The sequence below is a fragment of the Monodon monoceros genome, unplaced genomic scaffold (genome assembly GCF_005190385.1).
Source record: "Monodon monoceros isolate NGI ecotype Baffin Bay Population unplaced genomic scaffold, NGI_Narwhal_1 Super_Scaffold_7, whole genome shotgun sequence".
Taxonomy (NCBI): Eukaryota; Metazoa; Chordata; class Mammalia; order Artiodactyla; family Monodontidae; genus Monodon; species Monodon monoceros.
In genome coordinates, this window is record NW_021703784.1 from 83666344 (window position 1) to 83684410 (window position 18067).

At 45.8% G+C, this 18067-nt stretch overlaps 1 protein-coding gene across 2 annotated transcripts in view; it reads left to right on the forward strand.

Annotated features, from left to right (window-relative positions):
* The first annotated feature begins 4273 nt into the window (after positions 1 to 4273).
* The window catches only part of EHF (ETS homologous factor), a 40349-nt gene continuing 26555 nt past the window's right edge, over positions 4274 to 18067 (forward strand). Inside the window, exon 1 of one of the 2 annotated variants that reach the window (XM_029208942.1) lies at positions 4274 to 4431. Coding sequence is in view for 1 of the 2 variants with exons in the window: in XM_029208938.1 (XP_029064771.1) it covers positions 10918 to 10980 (63 nt within the window). In the remaining variant the exon portion in view is untranslated. Of the gene's footprint in view, positions 4432 to 10397; positions 10981 to 18067 lie in introns of those variants that run through there. The other variant, XM_029208938.1, reaches the window with a different exon arrangement.

Genomic DNA, 18067 nt, shown 5'->3' on the forward strand with positions numbered 1-18067 from the left:
GCTGTGTGTGTGTGCACGCAAGCATGTATGCGATGGATCACTTTTTTCCAGAAATGGTGAGCCACCCTTTCCCACTCCAGCACCAAGGTTGTCCCCACTTCAGCAGGTGTGTGGTACGTGCCACGGGCAGAGAATATTCTCAGCGTGTAGGCACAGATGTGATGGCAAAAGACATGGTCAAAAGGTGCCTTGCATATCTGTTAGGACAGCTGTCAGACCTCCCAAATGGAGCTCAGGTGCTACCTTCAGAGCCCAGGAAATTTCTCCTCAGAGGATTTGTAGACCCCTGGGAATCGAATCTAAGCCAAAATGTAAAGATTTTGGAAGCGTAGCTTTTAGAAGGGAGTAGGGTATGAGGCAAGATGATATTCATTAATCGTGGCACCTTATTTGACTCTAGCCAAGGTAACTGATTATAATGCTCTATGTCACTCCCCTCCCCCCACCAGAGTTTCTTGTTCCTGTTAGTTCTAGAGTAATATTCTTGTGTGGCTCCCACTAAATAGTTGTTACATTCTGCCCGGGAGGTAAGTCCATGTCATCAAGAGCGGATGATAGACAGAAACAGATATAAACACACTCTTGCTTTCAAAAATAAATATAGGGCCTCTAGTTAAAAGGTGCTGTGTAAAGTAAGCCAGCATCCTCTTTTTGCAAAGCAAGCGCACCGCTCTCGTTAACCTTGTAACCACAGCCTGTGTTGGTATTAAGACTCGACCCCTTAGGGCTTGATACTTGGCTCAGGGAGATTCTTCGTCTTGTCTTTGATGTAGGAATGTGGATCTCCTAGCAGACAATTCAACTGAACTCAGGGTCCCCAGGCCACTGCCCACACCCTGGCCTGGTTTGCTCTGCCCCCTTTCCTCTGTGTGAACCAGCAATGCAGCTTGACTCAAAGCCTCTGTGTCTTTGCACAGGTCTGAGACAGTGATAGGGCCTTGAAATCAGGAAGGTTTCTATGCAGAATAACTGGGTTTGCAGAGTTGATTCCATTTATCTCAGTATTATCTTAATCTTGACCTGAGGGCAAGCTGCTTTGCCTCTCTTAAGTCCTCCCATCCTTAAAACCCAGGCAGTCAGCTTTGTCTCATCACTCTGTTGCTTCCCTTTGTCTTTATCAGTCTACAGGAGATCCTCAGAGCACAGAACAAACAGAATCGATGATGGGGCTGCAGCTCTGACGTGATAACGAGACTCTTGCCTGATTCCTCCTTGAGAAGGTTATGACTTTCAAGAAACTAACAATGTGTTTATATAAAGGCTCTGGTGTGTTTGATGGTTTTGTGGTTACACTTTTAAACTTATCCATGAAAGACATGCTTGATATATTTGAGGCTCTTGCAGTTGAAGGCTTCAGCATCAAATCCAACTTTTAGCGTTTTCAGTTATAAATCAGGACTTCCATCCATTCCATCATGTATCTATCTATCTATCTATCATCTATCTATCCATCAATCTAATTTGATGTAAGTGCTATCTCTTTTACCATAGAGTAAAAGACCTCATACTTTGAAGGAATTTCTCTATGGATGTGAAATCCATTGATCCCTCTATCTGTCTATCTATCTAACCATCCATCTATCTAATTTGATGTAAGTGCTGTCTTGTTGAAGTTAATTATAGGGTAAGAGACCTCATACTCTGAAGAAATTTCTCTATGGGTGTAACATGCCTAAAAATCTAGGCTTTTTTTTTTTTTGGATGGGGGGAGGAAGATGTTTTTGTTTTTGTTTTTCTTCTGGGAGGTTCAACTAAGTCCCAAGTAGAGAAAATAACCAATACTTGATAAGAACCCACTAAGGACTAGACACATTAGTAGGTACTTTGTATATATACATAAAGACTCCACAACTAAAGTGGCTTGTGAATATGAGGTGACGTCTTTTCATCCTCTTTCACCACTACCATCCTCAAAAGACTCTTCTCAGGAGTGCCTTAATGGAGCAGTCCTCTGATGGAAAATGGGCAGGGTAAGAGTGGATGAAGAAATAGATATGTAACTGAAACTCTTCACCTAGAAATGAAAAAGCCTGCAATTAAAGGTGGTTGGGACCAAACCGGAGAGTCACACCACTTTTGGAGTTGCTTTTGAGGTTTACCACCTCTTGACCACACACCCCCTACCTCCCACCTACCCCGCTGCTCTCTCAGGTTTTTTGTTTGTTTTTAAAAAAAATATTTATTTGGCTGTACCAGGTCTTAGTTGCGGGATCTATGTTGCAGCATGCAGGAATCTTTTAGTTGTGGCACGTGGGGTCTTCGTGTGTTATGCAGGGTCTTTAGTTGTTGCATGCGGACTCTTAGCTGCGGCATGCATGTGGGATCTAGTTCCCTGACCAGGGATCGAACCCAGGTCCCCTTCATTGGGAGCATGGAGTCTTAACTGCTGGACCACAAGGGAAGTCCCTGTTTCAGGTTAATCTCAGGCAAAATTGTAAAGAAGGCCAAGTTTGCTTCCTGGAGTTACACTGGCACTCAAAACACCTGGACACCCCTCCCCCCAACACACACACACACACACACACACACACACACACACGCCCGCATACACACACAGACTCCTGTGCACACACACACCCCCTGCAGTGGGTGGGGTTGGTAGTTCAGGTGGCTCCTGATTCATCTTTTAAGCGAAACATCACCAGTCTGTTCCCTCAGGGCCCTGCTCTCAGATCTGGAACTCATAGACTAATTGGGGCTAATGTGATAATGGGCAATAATGACATTTACTGTATTTATCGGACATTTGCATTTTAACAAGGCCTTTGGGAAACACCCAGGTTGAAGATACACAGAATGGTGGGAATGTTTAGTGAAGGCCAAGGAGGTAGAGGGGCTTTTTAGAGCCTCTCTAAATTGCACTCCCCAAACCTTCAAAACCTTCAAGACCTGCCTGAGTTCCAAGACCCTCCCAAACCCACCCCTGCCCTCCCACCGAGTCTTTTACACTTTCCCAAACCTCAGCCAACATGGTGGGTGCCCACACTAGGAAAACCAGCAAGAAAGGAGGGCTACCGTCCACTCACCACTCCACCTTAATAGGACAACTGCTTACTTTTTGCTCTATTCAGTTGTTGCCCATATACAGACTTTCCTTTTTTACACAAGGAACTTCTTGGTTTTGATCACAAAATCTTTGTCTCTTTGCCAAAACTCAAATTCCCTTTCCCCTCCCACAGAGGGGAGGCCTGATGAGTTAAAGAAATCTGCCTAGACACTTAGCTCATGCCAGGCCAGAGTCCAAGGAGACCCAAGAGAGAAAGTTCATGGTTAGGGGAGGGTATTTTTCCTTGCCAGGAGCCGACACTCATCTGTATTGGTGGAAGGGCATTTGTGACCCAGTGAAGCAGGCCCTTGGCCCAGAGGGATGGGGATAGCATGGGCATTTGAATCCGTGGATCCTGCCCCAGATTCCATCTTCTTCTTGCCCAAAGTGTGTTGTTGTATTTCCAGTTACAGCATCCTGGTCTTTCCCCCTCTAGCACCTGTAGGGAGGGTTGATATATAGTAAAAAAGACCATGGAAGTGTCAAGAGGAAGTAAAGAATCTGGATAATCCACCAACCAGATAGTCAGCCCTCGAGTTGTTGAGAGCTGACTCTTCTACCTGAACAACTCAGGGTAGACTCTCCCTTCCAGGACCCTCCCTTCAAATTTTCCAAAGCTCTTACCTGGGGCCAGGGGAGATAGGCTTTTCAAAGTCCACTGAAATTGCCAAGGGTCACTGTCAAGGAGTAAATCATGGTGCCTGGAGATAGAACCTATGTTCCCGCTACCTGGCCAGGGGTCCCTTAAGAACCTGGTACCTGTGTGGCCAGGGCAAAGATCTTGATGTCAAAGCAGAGTGGACTGAATACAAATTAGTACATGAGACAGAGGTTTAAGAGCGCCCCCGAATCCCCTGTACCATCATCTCCTCCAGATTTGAGCTTCTGCTCACTTTGCTCTTACATTCTCCGTTCCTGCTGGTATCTTTGGGGAGCAAGCCTGGTGCTTTTCACCTGAAACAGCCTCTAAGTTAGAAAGAACAGTCACCACCAAATCAATTCCTCATCCATTAACAGGTTGTCTCTGTTCTCGAGACACAGGCATAACCTGGTTAGACCTGTTTTGTTTGAACACTAACGTGTGAGTTGGCCAAATGCAAATGAGCAAATGTTTGTAATCCTTTATTTTATTTTTTTAAAGGGCCCAGCAGCCAATCAGAAGAGGGGGAAGTGACTTAGGGAATTCCCGGTTGGTGGCTTATTGCTTAACATCCTACAAAGTGATTTAAAATTATTGTCATGTGCATTGATCTTCACTCTGTTGAGAGCTCAGACGTGATAACACTCCTGGTTCCCTGTAGGAGCTGGCGTGAGGGCTGCTTGCTACCTTCCCTCCATTCACTACAGCTATTGGATTTCCCACCCAGAATCTTTAGGTAAATGAGGTAAGTCCTTACTTTTAAACCTTCTTTTGAATCTGGAATTCAAACACCTGAGTGAAAAGAGAAACCTGCCTTGAATCAGACAGGTGAAAATAAACCAGACTCCCGGAGGCAGCTGGCAGGAAGCGAATCTCACCTCAGCTGTGCTTTCCTCACCGGGTTGTCTTAGGATTTTATTTTGGAGGGCAGCAGGGTGACTTTGGCTGTTATCTATGAACTCCCTGCATGGAGTCTGGTCTTTGATCACTGTGAATTTAAAAGCCGCCTGGTTTCCCTCTCTTTCTGTGACAAAGCCATTTCCCTGGATTGAATTCTGAAATTCTGAAAGCTGGGGATAGGTTCTTCTCAGTGAAGAACTGGTTGGCTGAATAGCTACTGGGGCTCAGGGCACATGTTCTCACTTTCTAGAGATGTCTTCTGTTGGTAGTTTTTCTGACTCATTACATTAGTTGTAGAGAAAGGCAGATTATCTTCAGTATATTCTGGTGTTTGAAAATGGCTGGAAACAGGCAAGGGTGTGTGTATGCACCCACATTGGAAAAAATGGTCAGGCAGCCCAGGTAGGGAAGGGTATTGGGGAGAGCTGCACATCTCTGTCCAGAAAACAAAAAAACAAAAACAATTTTGGCAAAGAGTTTTGTCATTTCACGTGGGGACAAACTAACCCTTTGTTTGTTCCATGATGGGATACTATGACCAGACAGCCAGATGTGAGTCAGCAGCCCCAAATGCCTTCTAAGACAGGGGTTCTTTTGATTTTGTTTGGACACGTTGGAGAAGAACTGGCCTACATGTGGATAGAACTGGAAACAGTGGGGAGTTAATCTTCTTGCTGGTAAATGACAACGCCGAGTCAGGAAATTGACTTTTTCAGCATCCGTCTTTGCCAAGATTTAGGATACTCCTAGGATTGTGGGAGCATGTGTCTTGTTATGATAAAGCATAAGCTTCTGTGAGTCTAAGTTCACAGGTGTCTTGCTGGTTATCTGCACTGACCTTAGTAACAGGGATAAAGTGAGTGAGTGTTTGGACTTGAGAACTTTTCAGTGGAAGGTCTAATTCAGGAGTTGGTTCTATAGGCATGGCTGTGAGGATGTGTTTAGATAGAGCCTTTCACTGCATAAACGCAGAGTTGGGGATCAAGAGTGGCCATGCGCTAATTCCACTGAGGTCAAGGGAAGAGTTGATTTCCAACAGGAGAGATGAAGTTGTGTTATTGGGTAGAACTTCAGGGGTAAGAGATGCTACCAGGAAAGGCTGTTAAGAGATTTTAAGAATGACTTTATGGAGCTCTATAACAGTGAATAATCTTTCATTCTTAAAAAGGAAAAGAATGACTTTAATAGCTGCATTTGGAGTTGGCAGAAGGCTCCATTTATCCTCTTTTTGAGACCTAGAATTCTGAGACTATGAAATAACTCATCAATTCCATCTTATAATCTGAAGTCGGGTAGGATCACATTATTCCCACACCATCACTCATGGCTTATATGGATAGATTTTAAAAAACAGTGGGAACATGGAATGAGGGTCATTTGGAAGTGTGTGATCACACTTGAAAAAATAATAAATATAATGGAGACAATCCTCCATGTTTCCAAACCATTTTACAGGGGCATTTTATTTATTTACTTATTTATTTATTTATTTAGCGGTACGCGGGCCTCTCACTGTTGTGGCCCCTCCCGTTGCGGAGCACAGGCTCCGGACGCACAGGCTCAGCGTCCATGACACACGGGCCCAGCCGCTCCGCGGCATGTGGGGTCTTCCTGGACCGGGGCACGAACCCGTGTCTCCTGCATCGGCAGGGGATTCTTAACCACTGCGCCACCAGGGAAGCCCCAGAGGCATTGTAGAAGAAAGTAACTTTGAGGGAACAACCGTGCTGTAAGTTCTCTTGTGTTACTGTTCAAGATGGCGGCGTTAGTCGAGACCTTTTTAGGGTGGTTGTGGGTAGGGTGATGCCTTTGATCCAGGCCTCATATGTATGAAAGATCTCAAATTCAATTATATTTGTTCTTTTGTGTTAAAAAGCATCTATTTGTTAAATTCAAACAACCCCCTTTTGATTTTTTTCCCCATTTTTTAAATATACTGTGAGCTCCCCCAAATGGAAATGCCTTGGGCCTTTCTGGACCTCTGAGAAGCCTTACATTCACACTCATGATTCCACCTTTATGCTCCCATTAATTTACCAACTTTATGCAGATCTTCTTTCATTACCTTTTTGACAACTTCAAAGGCTGAGACAAAACGGAAAGTGAGAGGTTAAGGTATTTACTCAACTGCACTCAGTTAGCTAATTGGCAACTGGAAGGAACTCATGTCAGGTCCTAGGCCGGAAAGTGAGTGCTTTGGGTCAAAGTTCATTTCCAGGAAGTAGAATTTAGCTTTCTGGAATCCTGTAACGTTTTACTTTTCCTCATCCCCACCTATACCTCCACCTCCAAATTAGAGTTAGCACTGGGCTGTGTTCTTTGCTTTTTGAAACCTCAGTGTAGGAACCCTGTTTAATGTTAAAGCGTCAAGCCCAGCCATAGAGGTTTATACAAATCGTTAAAAAGTGATTCAATCTTTCCCCCCTTTCCTCCAGTTGGAGTCCTCCTTAAGTCCTTTTGAACAGATGGGCTTTTCAAAGACCTCTGGGAGATGGGGTAGGGTGGATACCAAGAACGCCGTGGTAGAAATTGCTAACACACCCGAGAAGCAACGCCACGGTTTTAAGGAATCAAATATAAAGTCGGAAGCTGATTTTCGGTGATACCTTTTTCTGCCGTTTCAGCCTATTTCTCTCGTTAGGGTCCCTCTCCAGTAGAATTTAAGTGACAATCATTTCTGTTGTGGGAGGGGCCAGTCGGGAGGATTGGGCTCCATGTAGCCTTGGTGTTTGAGACCACGCTTCTAATCCTGGCTTTGTTACTGGGTAACTGACCGTGTGGGGCTGTCAGCCTGGGTGAGCCACACCGGCTCTGTCTGAGCTGGGGGTTGTCACCTGAAGACAGAGGCAGGGAGGCAGCCGTATGGTGCTGGAGTTCTCTTAAATCTATTGCTGAATAACTGAAGAGACAGGGAAGATAATAAACTTTATTTAATATTTTCTTATCTAATTTTTCATAATAGGATTTTAAATCATCGGATTCGTTTTGAGGAGCTGCAATTGTGCTCCTATTAGACATATGTGACTATTATGTTTATTTAAATCAGACAGGGTTTTAAAGCCCAGACTATTAAGTTGTGCAGGAAACAAAGAGTGCAGTGGGGGAGGATGGCTTCCCACAGCAGCTAATGTTAGGATGGGACATATGTTCAAGCTGAGTGGTTTTGATGTCGGGAAGCTGAGATGTGCTGGAGTAGAAATTTCCATGGATCCCTCAGAGTTATTTGATAAAAAATGTATTGGACTTCAGAGGGGGAAAAAAAAGATATTTCTTTAAGAATCTTCCTTGAAGAATTCCAGACTCAGATTTTTGAGTGATTGGAGCATGGTGTGGGCAAGGCAGGGTGCAGGACAGTCAGGCGACTGGCAGTCAGGAGACCTGGTTTTGTAGTCCCAGCAAAGCTGTGCTCCCAGAGCAGTACACTCCACCTCTCTGGGCTTTTGTTTCCTCATTTGGACAAAGGAGTTTGAACCCGATCATCCGTAAGGTCCACTTCGGCCCTCGGAATCTGATGACCCAGGGAAACTAGCTATGCCTAGAGGTCAGCAGGTTTAGCTCGAGTCTGTGAAAGCTGAGAATGGGGTGGGAGATGCCTTCCTAAGGATGAGACAGGAAAGAAGACCAGTAGGAGCCCTTAAGTGGCTTCCTTGGGGTCTTCAGAATTTTGGCCAAGGGATGTACCTGGTGGAGGTACTAAAGACTAGATACCTTTACTAGGGGTGCTTGAGCTGTTCCCATGGCAACATCCCATCTTTATCAATTGCCTCATTTATCTGAAGTTGGTGCCAGTGTAGAAGTGGATGCAGCTGACTGCTTTGTGACCACCGGGAGCCACTGGTGTCCATGGGTAGGTACTCTAATGCTGTCTTCTGTAAAACACGAAAGCAGCCGGCTGAAAAGTGAACGCTCAGGACCCCGTGGAGGCTGCTCAGTTCATCTGACTGTCCATGAATTATTGGGTAGATTGGATGGACATGGACTCACTTCTCCGAGAGGAAGACCCAGGGGGTCATCAGAAGGGGAACGAGGCTGGCCAAGCCACTGGGCAGCCCACCTGGAGAGCCTGGTCTTCCCAGAGGCCCTCAGCCTGAACCTGGAGCAACCAAAGCTTGCAATAGGGTAAAGCAGGATGGCTCATTTAAAGAGGCTACCAGGGTTTTAATTGGCCTTGTTTTAAAAGAGATACCTTGTAAAATACTTCTTTGAAAATGGATTTCACTAGCACCTAAGCACACTCTGTCTTTGGTTTGTTTTATGGGGCTGAGCCCCTTGTTCTGGTTCATTGGATTCACATTACCTCTTCTCTTCCAATCTTCCCCGACACCCCGGCCCTTAGAGCCTCCTTCCCGTCCTTTCTCAGGAGCATCTTCGTTGTTATTAAGGGTATCTGCCTATTTATTTAAAATGTGGCCAGCAGAGGTGCATTCCAAACTGCTTTCTGAGGGAAACCAAGCCCCAAATCAAAAGGAGCCAAAATGCTTCCTACAATATTTTGATTATTGGACTATTAGACCACCTCTTGAACCCCACTATTAAAGTAACTATTTTTACTTTCGTAGGACCTTGTCTAGATGTACAATTTCTTTGATGTGGTTGTAATTGTGTTGAATTCAAAAATTCCTATTCTGTCACATCCTCCTCACTCTATATTATAGACACCACATAAACAATCTTAGGGGCTAGATCTTTATGGGTCCAATTGTGGTTCTGAGAAATGTTAGTCTGCCTGCCAGCCCTTTCTTTGCCTGATGCAGACTTCTTCCAAAAGTCTATTGAGTTGGGCTTCCCTGGTGGCGCAGTGGTTGAGAGTCCGCCTGCCGATGCAGGGGACACAGGTTCGTGCCCCGGTCCGGGAAGATCCCACATGCTGCGGAGCGGCTGGGCCCGTGAGCCATGGCCACTGAGCCTGCGCATCCAGAGCCTGTGCTCCGCAACGGGAGAGGCCACAACAGTGAGAGGCCCGCGTACCGCAAAAAAACAAAAACAAAAACAAAAGTCTATTGAGTCTTTTTTGGAATATGAAGAAGGTCTTCTACTTTTGTGTATGACAGTGGAGCTTGGAGCATATGACTGTCTCATAGAGATTTTTTGGGGGGTCCCTCTTAGGAACCTTTAAAAAATTCCCTCAGTAGGGCTAATGGTATATCCTATTGGATGAGGTAAGTGGGGTCTGAAAGGTGAAGATTATTTCAGCCTTGTCTCCAGGGTGACTACTGATAAGATGTTTTCTTTGCAACAGACTTTATTATTTTTTAAAATAAATTTTAAAATTTATTTATTTTTGGCTGTGTTGGGTCTTCGTTGCTGCATGCAGGCTTTCTCTAGTTGTGGTGAGAAACTAGAGAAAGCCCTAGTTTCTCTTCGTTGCGGTGCATGGGCTTCTCATGGCGGTGGCTTCTCTCATTGTGGAGCACGGGCTCTAGGCGCGCTGGCTTCAGTAGTTGTGGCACATGCGCTCAGTAGTTGTGGAGTATGAGCTCTAGAGCACAGGCTCAGTAGTGGTGGCACACGGGCTCAGTAGTCGTGGCTCGCAGGCTCTAGAGCACAGGCTCAGTAGTTGTGGCGCATGGGCTTAGTTGCTCCGCGGCATGTGGGATCTCCCCGGACCAGGGCTCGAACCCGTGTCCCCTTCACTGGCAAGTGGATTCTCAACCACTGCACCACCAGGGAAGCCCCTGCAAAGCACTTTAGATTTGGCCCAAATTCAGCCTCTGTCTCAATTATGTCCACTGAGAAAATCAGAGAGCACCTAGCTTACCTTTCACTTGTCTTAACTCCATTGGCCAGAGGCTGTGGACTGAGGAGCGTTGGTGAAGAGTAGACTTTGGCTGCTTATGTATCTGAAGGAGCAGGGGGCTCTGAGTTTTTGTTGCCTGGAAGCAGCTGGAATGTGGTAGAAAGAACACGGAGGTTAGAGTCAGGATACCTGGGTTCACCTTCGACTCTGCTACCGAGTAGCTGAGTGACTTTGGGTGAATTATGTAAGCTCAAGAATATAAGTTCCTCGTCTGGAAAATAGGGTTAATAACATCTGCATAGGCTGTTGTAAGGATTAAATTAGACAAAGATTCTGAAAGCACCTGGACAAATGCTTGTGAGGAAACAATTCGTAATTTGTGGCGCGGAGTTGGAGGGCCGGTGCTCAACATGCGTGTTTTCAGTGAGGCGCTGTTGAGTAGGAGTGGCTGATAACAATTCTGGAATTTTGTTTTTCAAAGTGATCGATGTTGGTTCTGCACTGTGACCTTGGGAAGGAACTGCAATGGGGTTTTCAGTGGGGAAGGTGGGCAGCAGGGAGATGGGATGAGCCATGTGAAGCCGAGAACTCCAAATGGAGCCTTGGGTTGAACTGGCTGCAAACCACCACCCATGGCAGTTCCAAGGAAGACCTGGGGTAGGTACATAGCACGTTTTTATCCCGTCTTGATGCCTGGCATGTAGGGGCCTCCAGGAGAAACTGATCTCCCTCCCAGCAGTTCACATGGTTAACTGCAACTTTATGTATGTTGCTCAACCCTTAAATTCTTTTTTTTTTTTTTGCGGTACGCGGGCCTCACACTGTTGTGGCCTCTCCCGCTGCGGAGCACAGGCTCCGGACGCGCAGGCTCAGCGGCCACGGCTCACGGGCCCAGCCGCTCAGCGGCATGTGGGATCTTCCCGGACCGGGGCGCGAACCCGTGTCCCCTGCATCGGCAGGCGGACTCCCAACCACTGTGCCACAAGGGAAGCCCACCCTTAAATTCTTGAGTGTCTCCAGATACCTACTGGCCACTGCAGCTAAGGCATTACTTACTATGGGTATTCTAGAGGCTTTAAAAAAATTCCTGGACTTCCCTGGTGGCGCAGTGGTTGAGAGTCCGCCTGCCGATGCAGGGGACACGGGTTCGTGCCCCGGTCCAGGAAGATCCCACATGCCACGGAGCGGCTGGGCCCGTGAGCCGTGGCCGCTGAGCCTGCATGTCCGGAGCCTGTGCTCTGCAACGGGAGAGGCCACAACAGAGAGGGGCCCGCGTACCGCAAAAAAAAAAAAAAAATTCCTACTTATTTTGCCAAGGCACTATAGGGTCTGCCTCCTGTAAATTGTTCAGCAGAGGCTTCTGGCCATGTGAAAGTGGTCTCAAGAGGCTATTTGAATTGAACAAGCAGTCCTTGCTGTAAAACGGCAAGGGTTCCTAACCTGGGATCCAAAGATCTCTTAGTGTCCATGGGGAGAAATCAGAGGGCTTGTGAACTTGGATGTGGGAAAAAAATAACATGTTTATTTTCAGTAATCTAACTAAAATTCAACATTCAGTGTGAATTCAATTCAATTTCAATATGAATGTAAGCAAAACTCCCCAGTAGCAATAGCTGTAACTGATTGGCACCAAGAGAAATTACAGATACTTTCATATCATGTTATAATTGTTACAGATGTCTCAAAATATCACTATTCATCACTTCTTTGGTATTACGGAAGTTATTGGACCTGCACTAGATATTCTTGTTTAATGTACTAATAAAGAAGCCCATATGTTATTATGATATCACACATTTATTTTTAAAGTATTTTGATAATTGTATTTCAAGATAAACTTCCTTTCTAATCTTATTACTTTACTTTGTCATTTTAAAAGCATTTTTTTGAGAAGGGGTCTATAAGCCTCAGCAGACTGCGTAAAATGGGTCCATGGTATAAAGAGAAGGCTAAGAATGCCTAATTTATAGCACTCTCTCACACAGAGCTAATGAAATGACTTCTGAACAGCAGTAGCTAATAGATGGTCTCTGTCGAAATGGGCTGTATTTTCTTCCCACCCATCATTCTTGCCTATGGGTAGCTTTGGAGTTGTCGAGGGACCTTGGCATAATGAAAATAATAATAATAACAACAACAATAATAATACCAGCTAACATTTGTTGAGGGCCTGCTGTAAGCCAGGTGCTGTTACAGACATGTTCAATGTTGTATTTCATTTAATTCTCCTAACTACTTTAGGAGCTTTAGACAGAAAAGCTTTAGGCAGCAAAGACTCCCCCTGCCTTCCATGATGATAGAGCAAGGGTACAGGTGAAGGCAAAAGTTGGGACTGACCCCAGGGACAGGGCCAGTGTCAGTGGGATAGAGCAAATGCAGTCACACAGGGTCCAACACTTAGGAAGCACCTGTGCTTAGTTTAATGCTCTGTTGTGGCTGTCTTGAAATTCTTAATACATTTGGAACAAGGGGTTCCAAACTTTCCCTTGCACCAAGCCCTGCATATTATGTAGCTGGGCCTCCCTCTGGATGTGATGAAATTATTCAAACTTGTGACAGCTTCTGATGCTGGGAAGCCAGCAAGCCGGGAAGTTGCTGGGAGAGCCCCTACTCATTCTCATCGTGATCATCTAGCTGACCTTGGGTGTTTTGAGTTGGTGAGTTGGGTCATTTTGTTTGAGTGTCAAAGGTGTCCACTGAAGCAATGGGAGGGATGAATAATCGACTGGAAGGGATTTGACTCCTTAGAAAACATTTCTGATAGGCAGTTGCTTGCCTTGTTGAGGAGTATTTTCATTTGTTATTTTCCAGAGGGCTTAATCCACAGGCCAGTGAGCTAGGAGACGCGGAGCAAAGTGTGTCTTGGAAGGAAAAATGAGACTTGGGTTGCTGAGAGTCTATCGTTCTTGTAGGATGGCACTAAAAAGGAACGCGGCTTCCTTGTCTATTGTCGTTTAATGATTGCCTGTATGAAGAGAAAACCCTACTTCTTCTAAAGAGGAGATCCTCTAATTTGTGAGAAAATTCAGATATTATTTGTTTCTTAAGTTGCAAAGATGATACTGGAACGAGTCTAATGAAGTTCTGTCTGTGTTTTATGGCTACGTTTTTACAAACTGCTGCAGGGTCATGCGCCTGTTGGAGGACGGGGTGGACTTCCCTAGAGTTCTTCTCTGAGTGATGGAATGCAGGCTCTCAGAGTGACACATTCACAGTCCTCCCCTTGTGGGTGTGACGTCCACAACACAGCAGGTCTGACATCACGGCCTCTGAGTGACAGCTCAGTCGTCAGATGCTTTTCCAAAGGAGGCATAAATTTCCCTTAATTTTTCAACAGTTTGTTTCCTTGTTATTATTATTGCTCTTTTATCATGGCTAATAAGTCTGAGGTGGCTTCAAGCAGCCAAGCCCAACTCCTGAGTCAGTCTGGGCCTTTCAACAGGAAGCCAGGCTGAAGTTTTGACAAATGGATTTGCGTGGCGGCGAACTGGTGCTTCTGTAGCATCCACACCGATGGACACTAAGAGAACTTTCATATTAGGGCACAAGGATCCTTAGTATGCCTCTTGTTCACATTTAGGGAAAAAATTAAAGGATCTGTACTTAAGGGATCTCAACTTCAAAAATAAAAGTAAGCGATCCTAAAGAGACATCTTCCTCGTCTTTGGAAATACAAGGATCCATTTTCAAAGCTACAAGAGTTGTATTGCACTTTCCTGCCACACACCAATACATTTATTATAATATATCCAGTCCATTTACTAGCTCTGTGTCTTTGGGTAAGTTGCTTAACTTCTCTGTGCCTCCTTACCTGTAAAGTGGGGCTAATATTAGTACCAACATTTGAGGCTATTGCAAGGATCGAGTGAGGAAATTCCTGTAAAGCCTAGCTCAATTCCTGGCACATCATTAACACTCAATAAATATGAACTGTCATCCTCGTCACAATTTTGTCTGTTGTTTTGTAATTATACAGTCTGTGAGATTCTAAATTGGTGGCTGTTGATCTTTCCTTGGCTGGGTCATCTTAGTCTTTCTCTGGGAAGACACTTGAATCTCAACATGGTCAAATCCATTGTCCCAGTCCATCCCAACCCCTGCCTGGCTGCGGTTCCCACCTCTTACCTCCCTCCACCCTTCCCGCATTCTTGCGTCCTTGGTCTTATTTATTTTTCAGTCAACTGAGGGTGTTGTTAAATCTTTTATTTTTCTGGCTGCCCAGTTTGGTTCCAAGGCGCTCCACTCCCTGCCCTGCTCATGACAAGAATGCTTGGGAATGCTCAGCCAGGCATATCCCTCTTCTGTCGGAACGCCTTGTTCGTAACGCTCCTCGATAAGCGGCGTTTCCGAGGCCTTCCGCCACTGCTGTGACTCCCCCATTAAGCCAGTAGTCTGGTGATAATGAAGGCCCAACAGCCGAGAGAAAGCTGAGGGGAAGTGGTCATCTCGCGGAACAGTGAGCCTGGCCCACGTCCTAGGCTTTCTGCTCAAGGCTTAAAAAGAGATATTAAGAGGCTTCTCCTGACATGTGCATTAAAGGGTGGGTGATGATGCCACTGCTTAATTAGTATTGTCATGATCTCCATCTGAGTGATTTGTTTAGCTCTTTGTGGCCCTTTTTGGCTTGAGCTCCTCATGTGATATTGACGAACTGTTGAGAAGTGAGAGCACGATGACGCTTGAATTAATGCAGGCACCACACTGTGAACATCTTAGGTCCTTTCCACTGGGGATGTGACACATCAAGTCACTTGGCGGGACGCGAGCGAGTCTACACATCTTGCCTTGGAGGTAGGTATGGCTAACCTCCCTTCCCCACTGGGAAAGCTATGGTCCAGGGACCTGGAGTTTGAACTATGCTTGCTGCCCAGGGCTAGATGAAGTCTTTGGGAGAAGCAGGCTGAGTCTCTGCTTAGGGAGGTACCCATAGGCCACACCTACTACTTGAACCATACTGACTTGCAGAAGTCAACCATTTGGAAGAGTGTGGTTTGGGTTTTGATCATACCCCAGCAGCCCCTTCTCCGCCCTTGTTAATCTGACTCAGGATCTTAACCTGGGCTGGCTGGAGGCTGGCCATGTCATTCTGCAGATCTTGGACACCCCTCAGCACCCTCACAGAGCCAGCCGATGGAAAAGTACAGTGTCTTCTGGCTCCTTGGCCCTGCCAGCTCTGGCTGGCCTCTTCGATACCACCTTTTCTTCTGAGGGAGTGGGAGGGTAGCATCCAAAGTGAAAGCGCAGGTTTTTCTTTGATTTTTATAGGAAAAACAAATTGGCATGAACGCTCTGTCAAACCAGCTCAGGCTGTTCGGGCAGATGCCTTTCTTTGCTTTTTTCTGTTTATTTTCCAACAAATCAATGCTTAACTGCGTTGTTATTGGAGCAGAGCAACAGGTGCAAAAAAATAACTCTGCTGCCAACTCAAATGCAAAGGTAGGGCTCATACCCTCTGGGAGGTATTCAGAAGATAACAGAAGCCCCTGCCAGCAACGGAATTAACAGCTCTGTTTACGGTGGGTTTTATGTTAACCTGCCCCTAACCCTCCGACACATAAACACGCCATTGTCTCGGGGAGAGACATTCAGCCACCCAGACAACCAACCGCTTTATTCTGCCCTGAGTGGAGCTTGGTTTTGGCTGAGGCTGCTTCGTGTGAAACTCATGGCTGCCAACTCCAGGTCTTGGTGAGGGTTTCCTGTGAAGGTGAGGGCTTGGGGCTGTTGGAGAGAGGAGAATCAGTACTATTTTTATTTTTTATTATTTATTTATTGATTTTTGCGGTACGTGGACCTCTCACTGTTGTGGCCTCTCCCGTTGCGGAGCACAGGCTCCGGACGCGCAGGCTCAGTGGCCATGGCTCACGGGCCCAGCCGCTCCGCGGCATGTGGGATCTTCCCGGACCGGGGCACGAACCCGCGTCCCCTGCATCGGCAGGTGGACTCTCAACCACTGCGCCACCAGGGAAGCCCATCAGTCCTGTTTTTAAATGGAGTTGAAGTTCTTTCCAAGCTTGGTGATTTCCAAATGCCAGAGCAGGTTGCCAGGCTCTGTCTCCTCTGGTTCCATGGTAACCCCAGCAGGAGATGGCGAATGAGGTCAGACGATTTTGGAAAGAGCTACTGTGGTTTTCAGAAGTGGTGTCCTCTCTGGATAGTCCAATTGAGCAGGGCAGCTTCTGTGTTTTGTTCACTGTTGTGCCCCCAGCTCCCAGCACGGTGCCTAGCATCTAGTAGACAGTCAAGAAGTATACATTAATTGGAGGGGATAAATATTTATACCTGTGGGACAAACATTCCTTGATTGTTTCTCTCTGCCGAAGGCTAAGATACTAATTTTCTTCGGTATGAGGTCTGAAATCCAAAGTGGTTAAGTAAACTTTGGAAGAGCTGAGGTGGGGTGGGGGTGGGGGTTGGGATAAGGGGTGACTCAGCCAGCCATGAGATTCCCTTGATGGAAATTATCATTACAAAAGTCCTCTGCAAATGCTGGCTTTGTTTGTTTGGCCTTCAGAGACTCATACTTGTAAGTTCGTTGAGCACTGTTGCATTGAACCATTTGGTGGTACTGGACATTAGGAACAGCTTTATTTCAAGTTTGCAAATAATACAGTGATAGAATCTCCGCAGATGAACTGGAGCTTGAGTTCTTCGGATTGAATGTATTGTCTCTGACTTTACAAAGATTTCCTGGTGTTTATGGATGTTCCTTTTAGGGCTGATATCTGCTGGAGTTTGTTATCTTGTTGTGGGAAATCGAGGGAAGGCAAGTAGATGAATCTTTGGCCAGAAGCTCTCAGCTGTGAGAGGGCTTAAGGATTCTTGAAGGGAGGGTCTCAAAAATGTAGATTCTGATTCACGGTCTGGACGGGACCTCAGGAAACTTCAAATTTAACTTCTCCTCAGGTGATGATGATACAGGTGGCCTATAGACCAACCTGTGAGAAACACGTGTACGGCCTCATCAGCCAAGTAGGAGAATAAGTACCATAAACGTAATCCTCTAGTCCCCGTACCTGTACCTTTCCAAAGACCTACGGAGACCTAGGGTTGTAAAAGTAGGCCTGGTTGTTTGTTTGTTTGTTTTTGGATGTTTTTGTTTTTTCTATATGATCTTTACTTTATGATTATTTGGTTTTAGAATAGAGATCGAGGATTAGTGGGGAGAGAGATCCTGAGGTTCAGGGTGGTGGGGAGGATGGTGAATTCTTCACTGCATTGCCAAACAGAGGTCCCGAATGACTCTCCTGGATGCAGCATGATCCCTACTTTAGGTGCCGATGGAGAGGGACAGTGCGGCCCCTCCTGGTGTCACCATAGGAAAACTAGGCAACACCCATGTCAAGTAAGAACAAGAATAGAATCTCTCAGGCCTTCTCTCAGAGGTCGGAGTAGACTTGTCTCCCATCCCTAACTCCACTGCAAAGTTTTCTTTACATTTCAATCCAACATGAGAGCAAGAGAGTTGTTGTTGTTTTTTTTTAAAGATACATGGTGTCCATAGATTTGCAGGGGTCAGTGGATGGTCTTTAGAGGGCCTGGGGCCCACAAAATACGTGCAAAACCTGGTGTGCATTTTGAAGAGGAGAAAACCCTAGTTTCTCTTGAGGTCTCAAAAGACTCTGTGACCTTTTATGCTTCAAGGCTTGCCCTATTTTTCTTAGTTTGTCATATCTGAACGAGATTGATAAAGGCTCCTGGGGTCATGAAAGGTAATCTTGTTTTTTGATCAACTTTGGTGCCT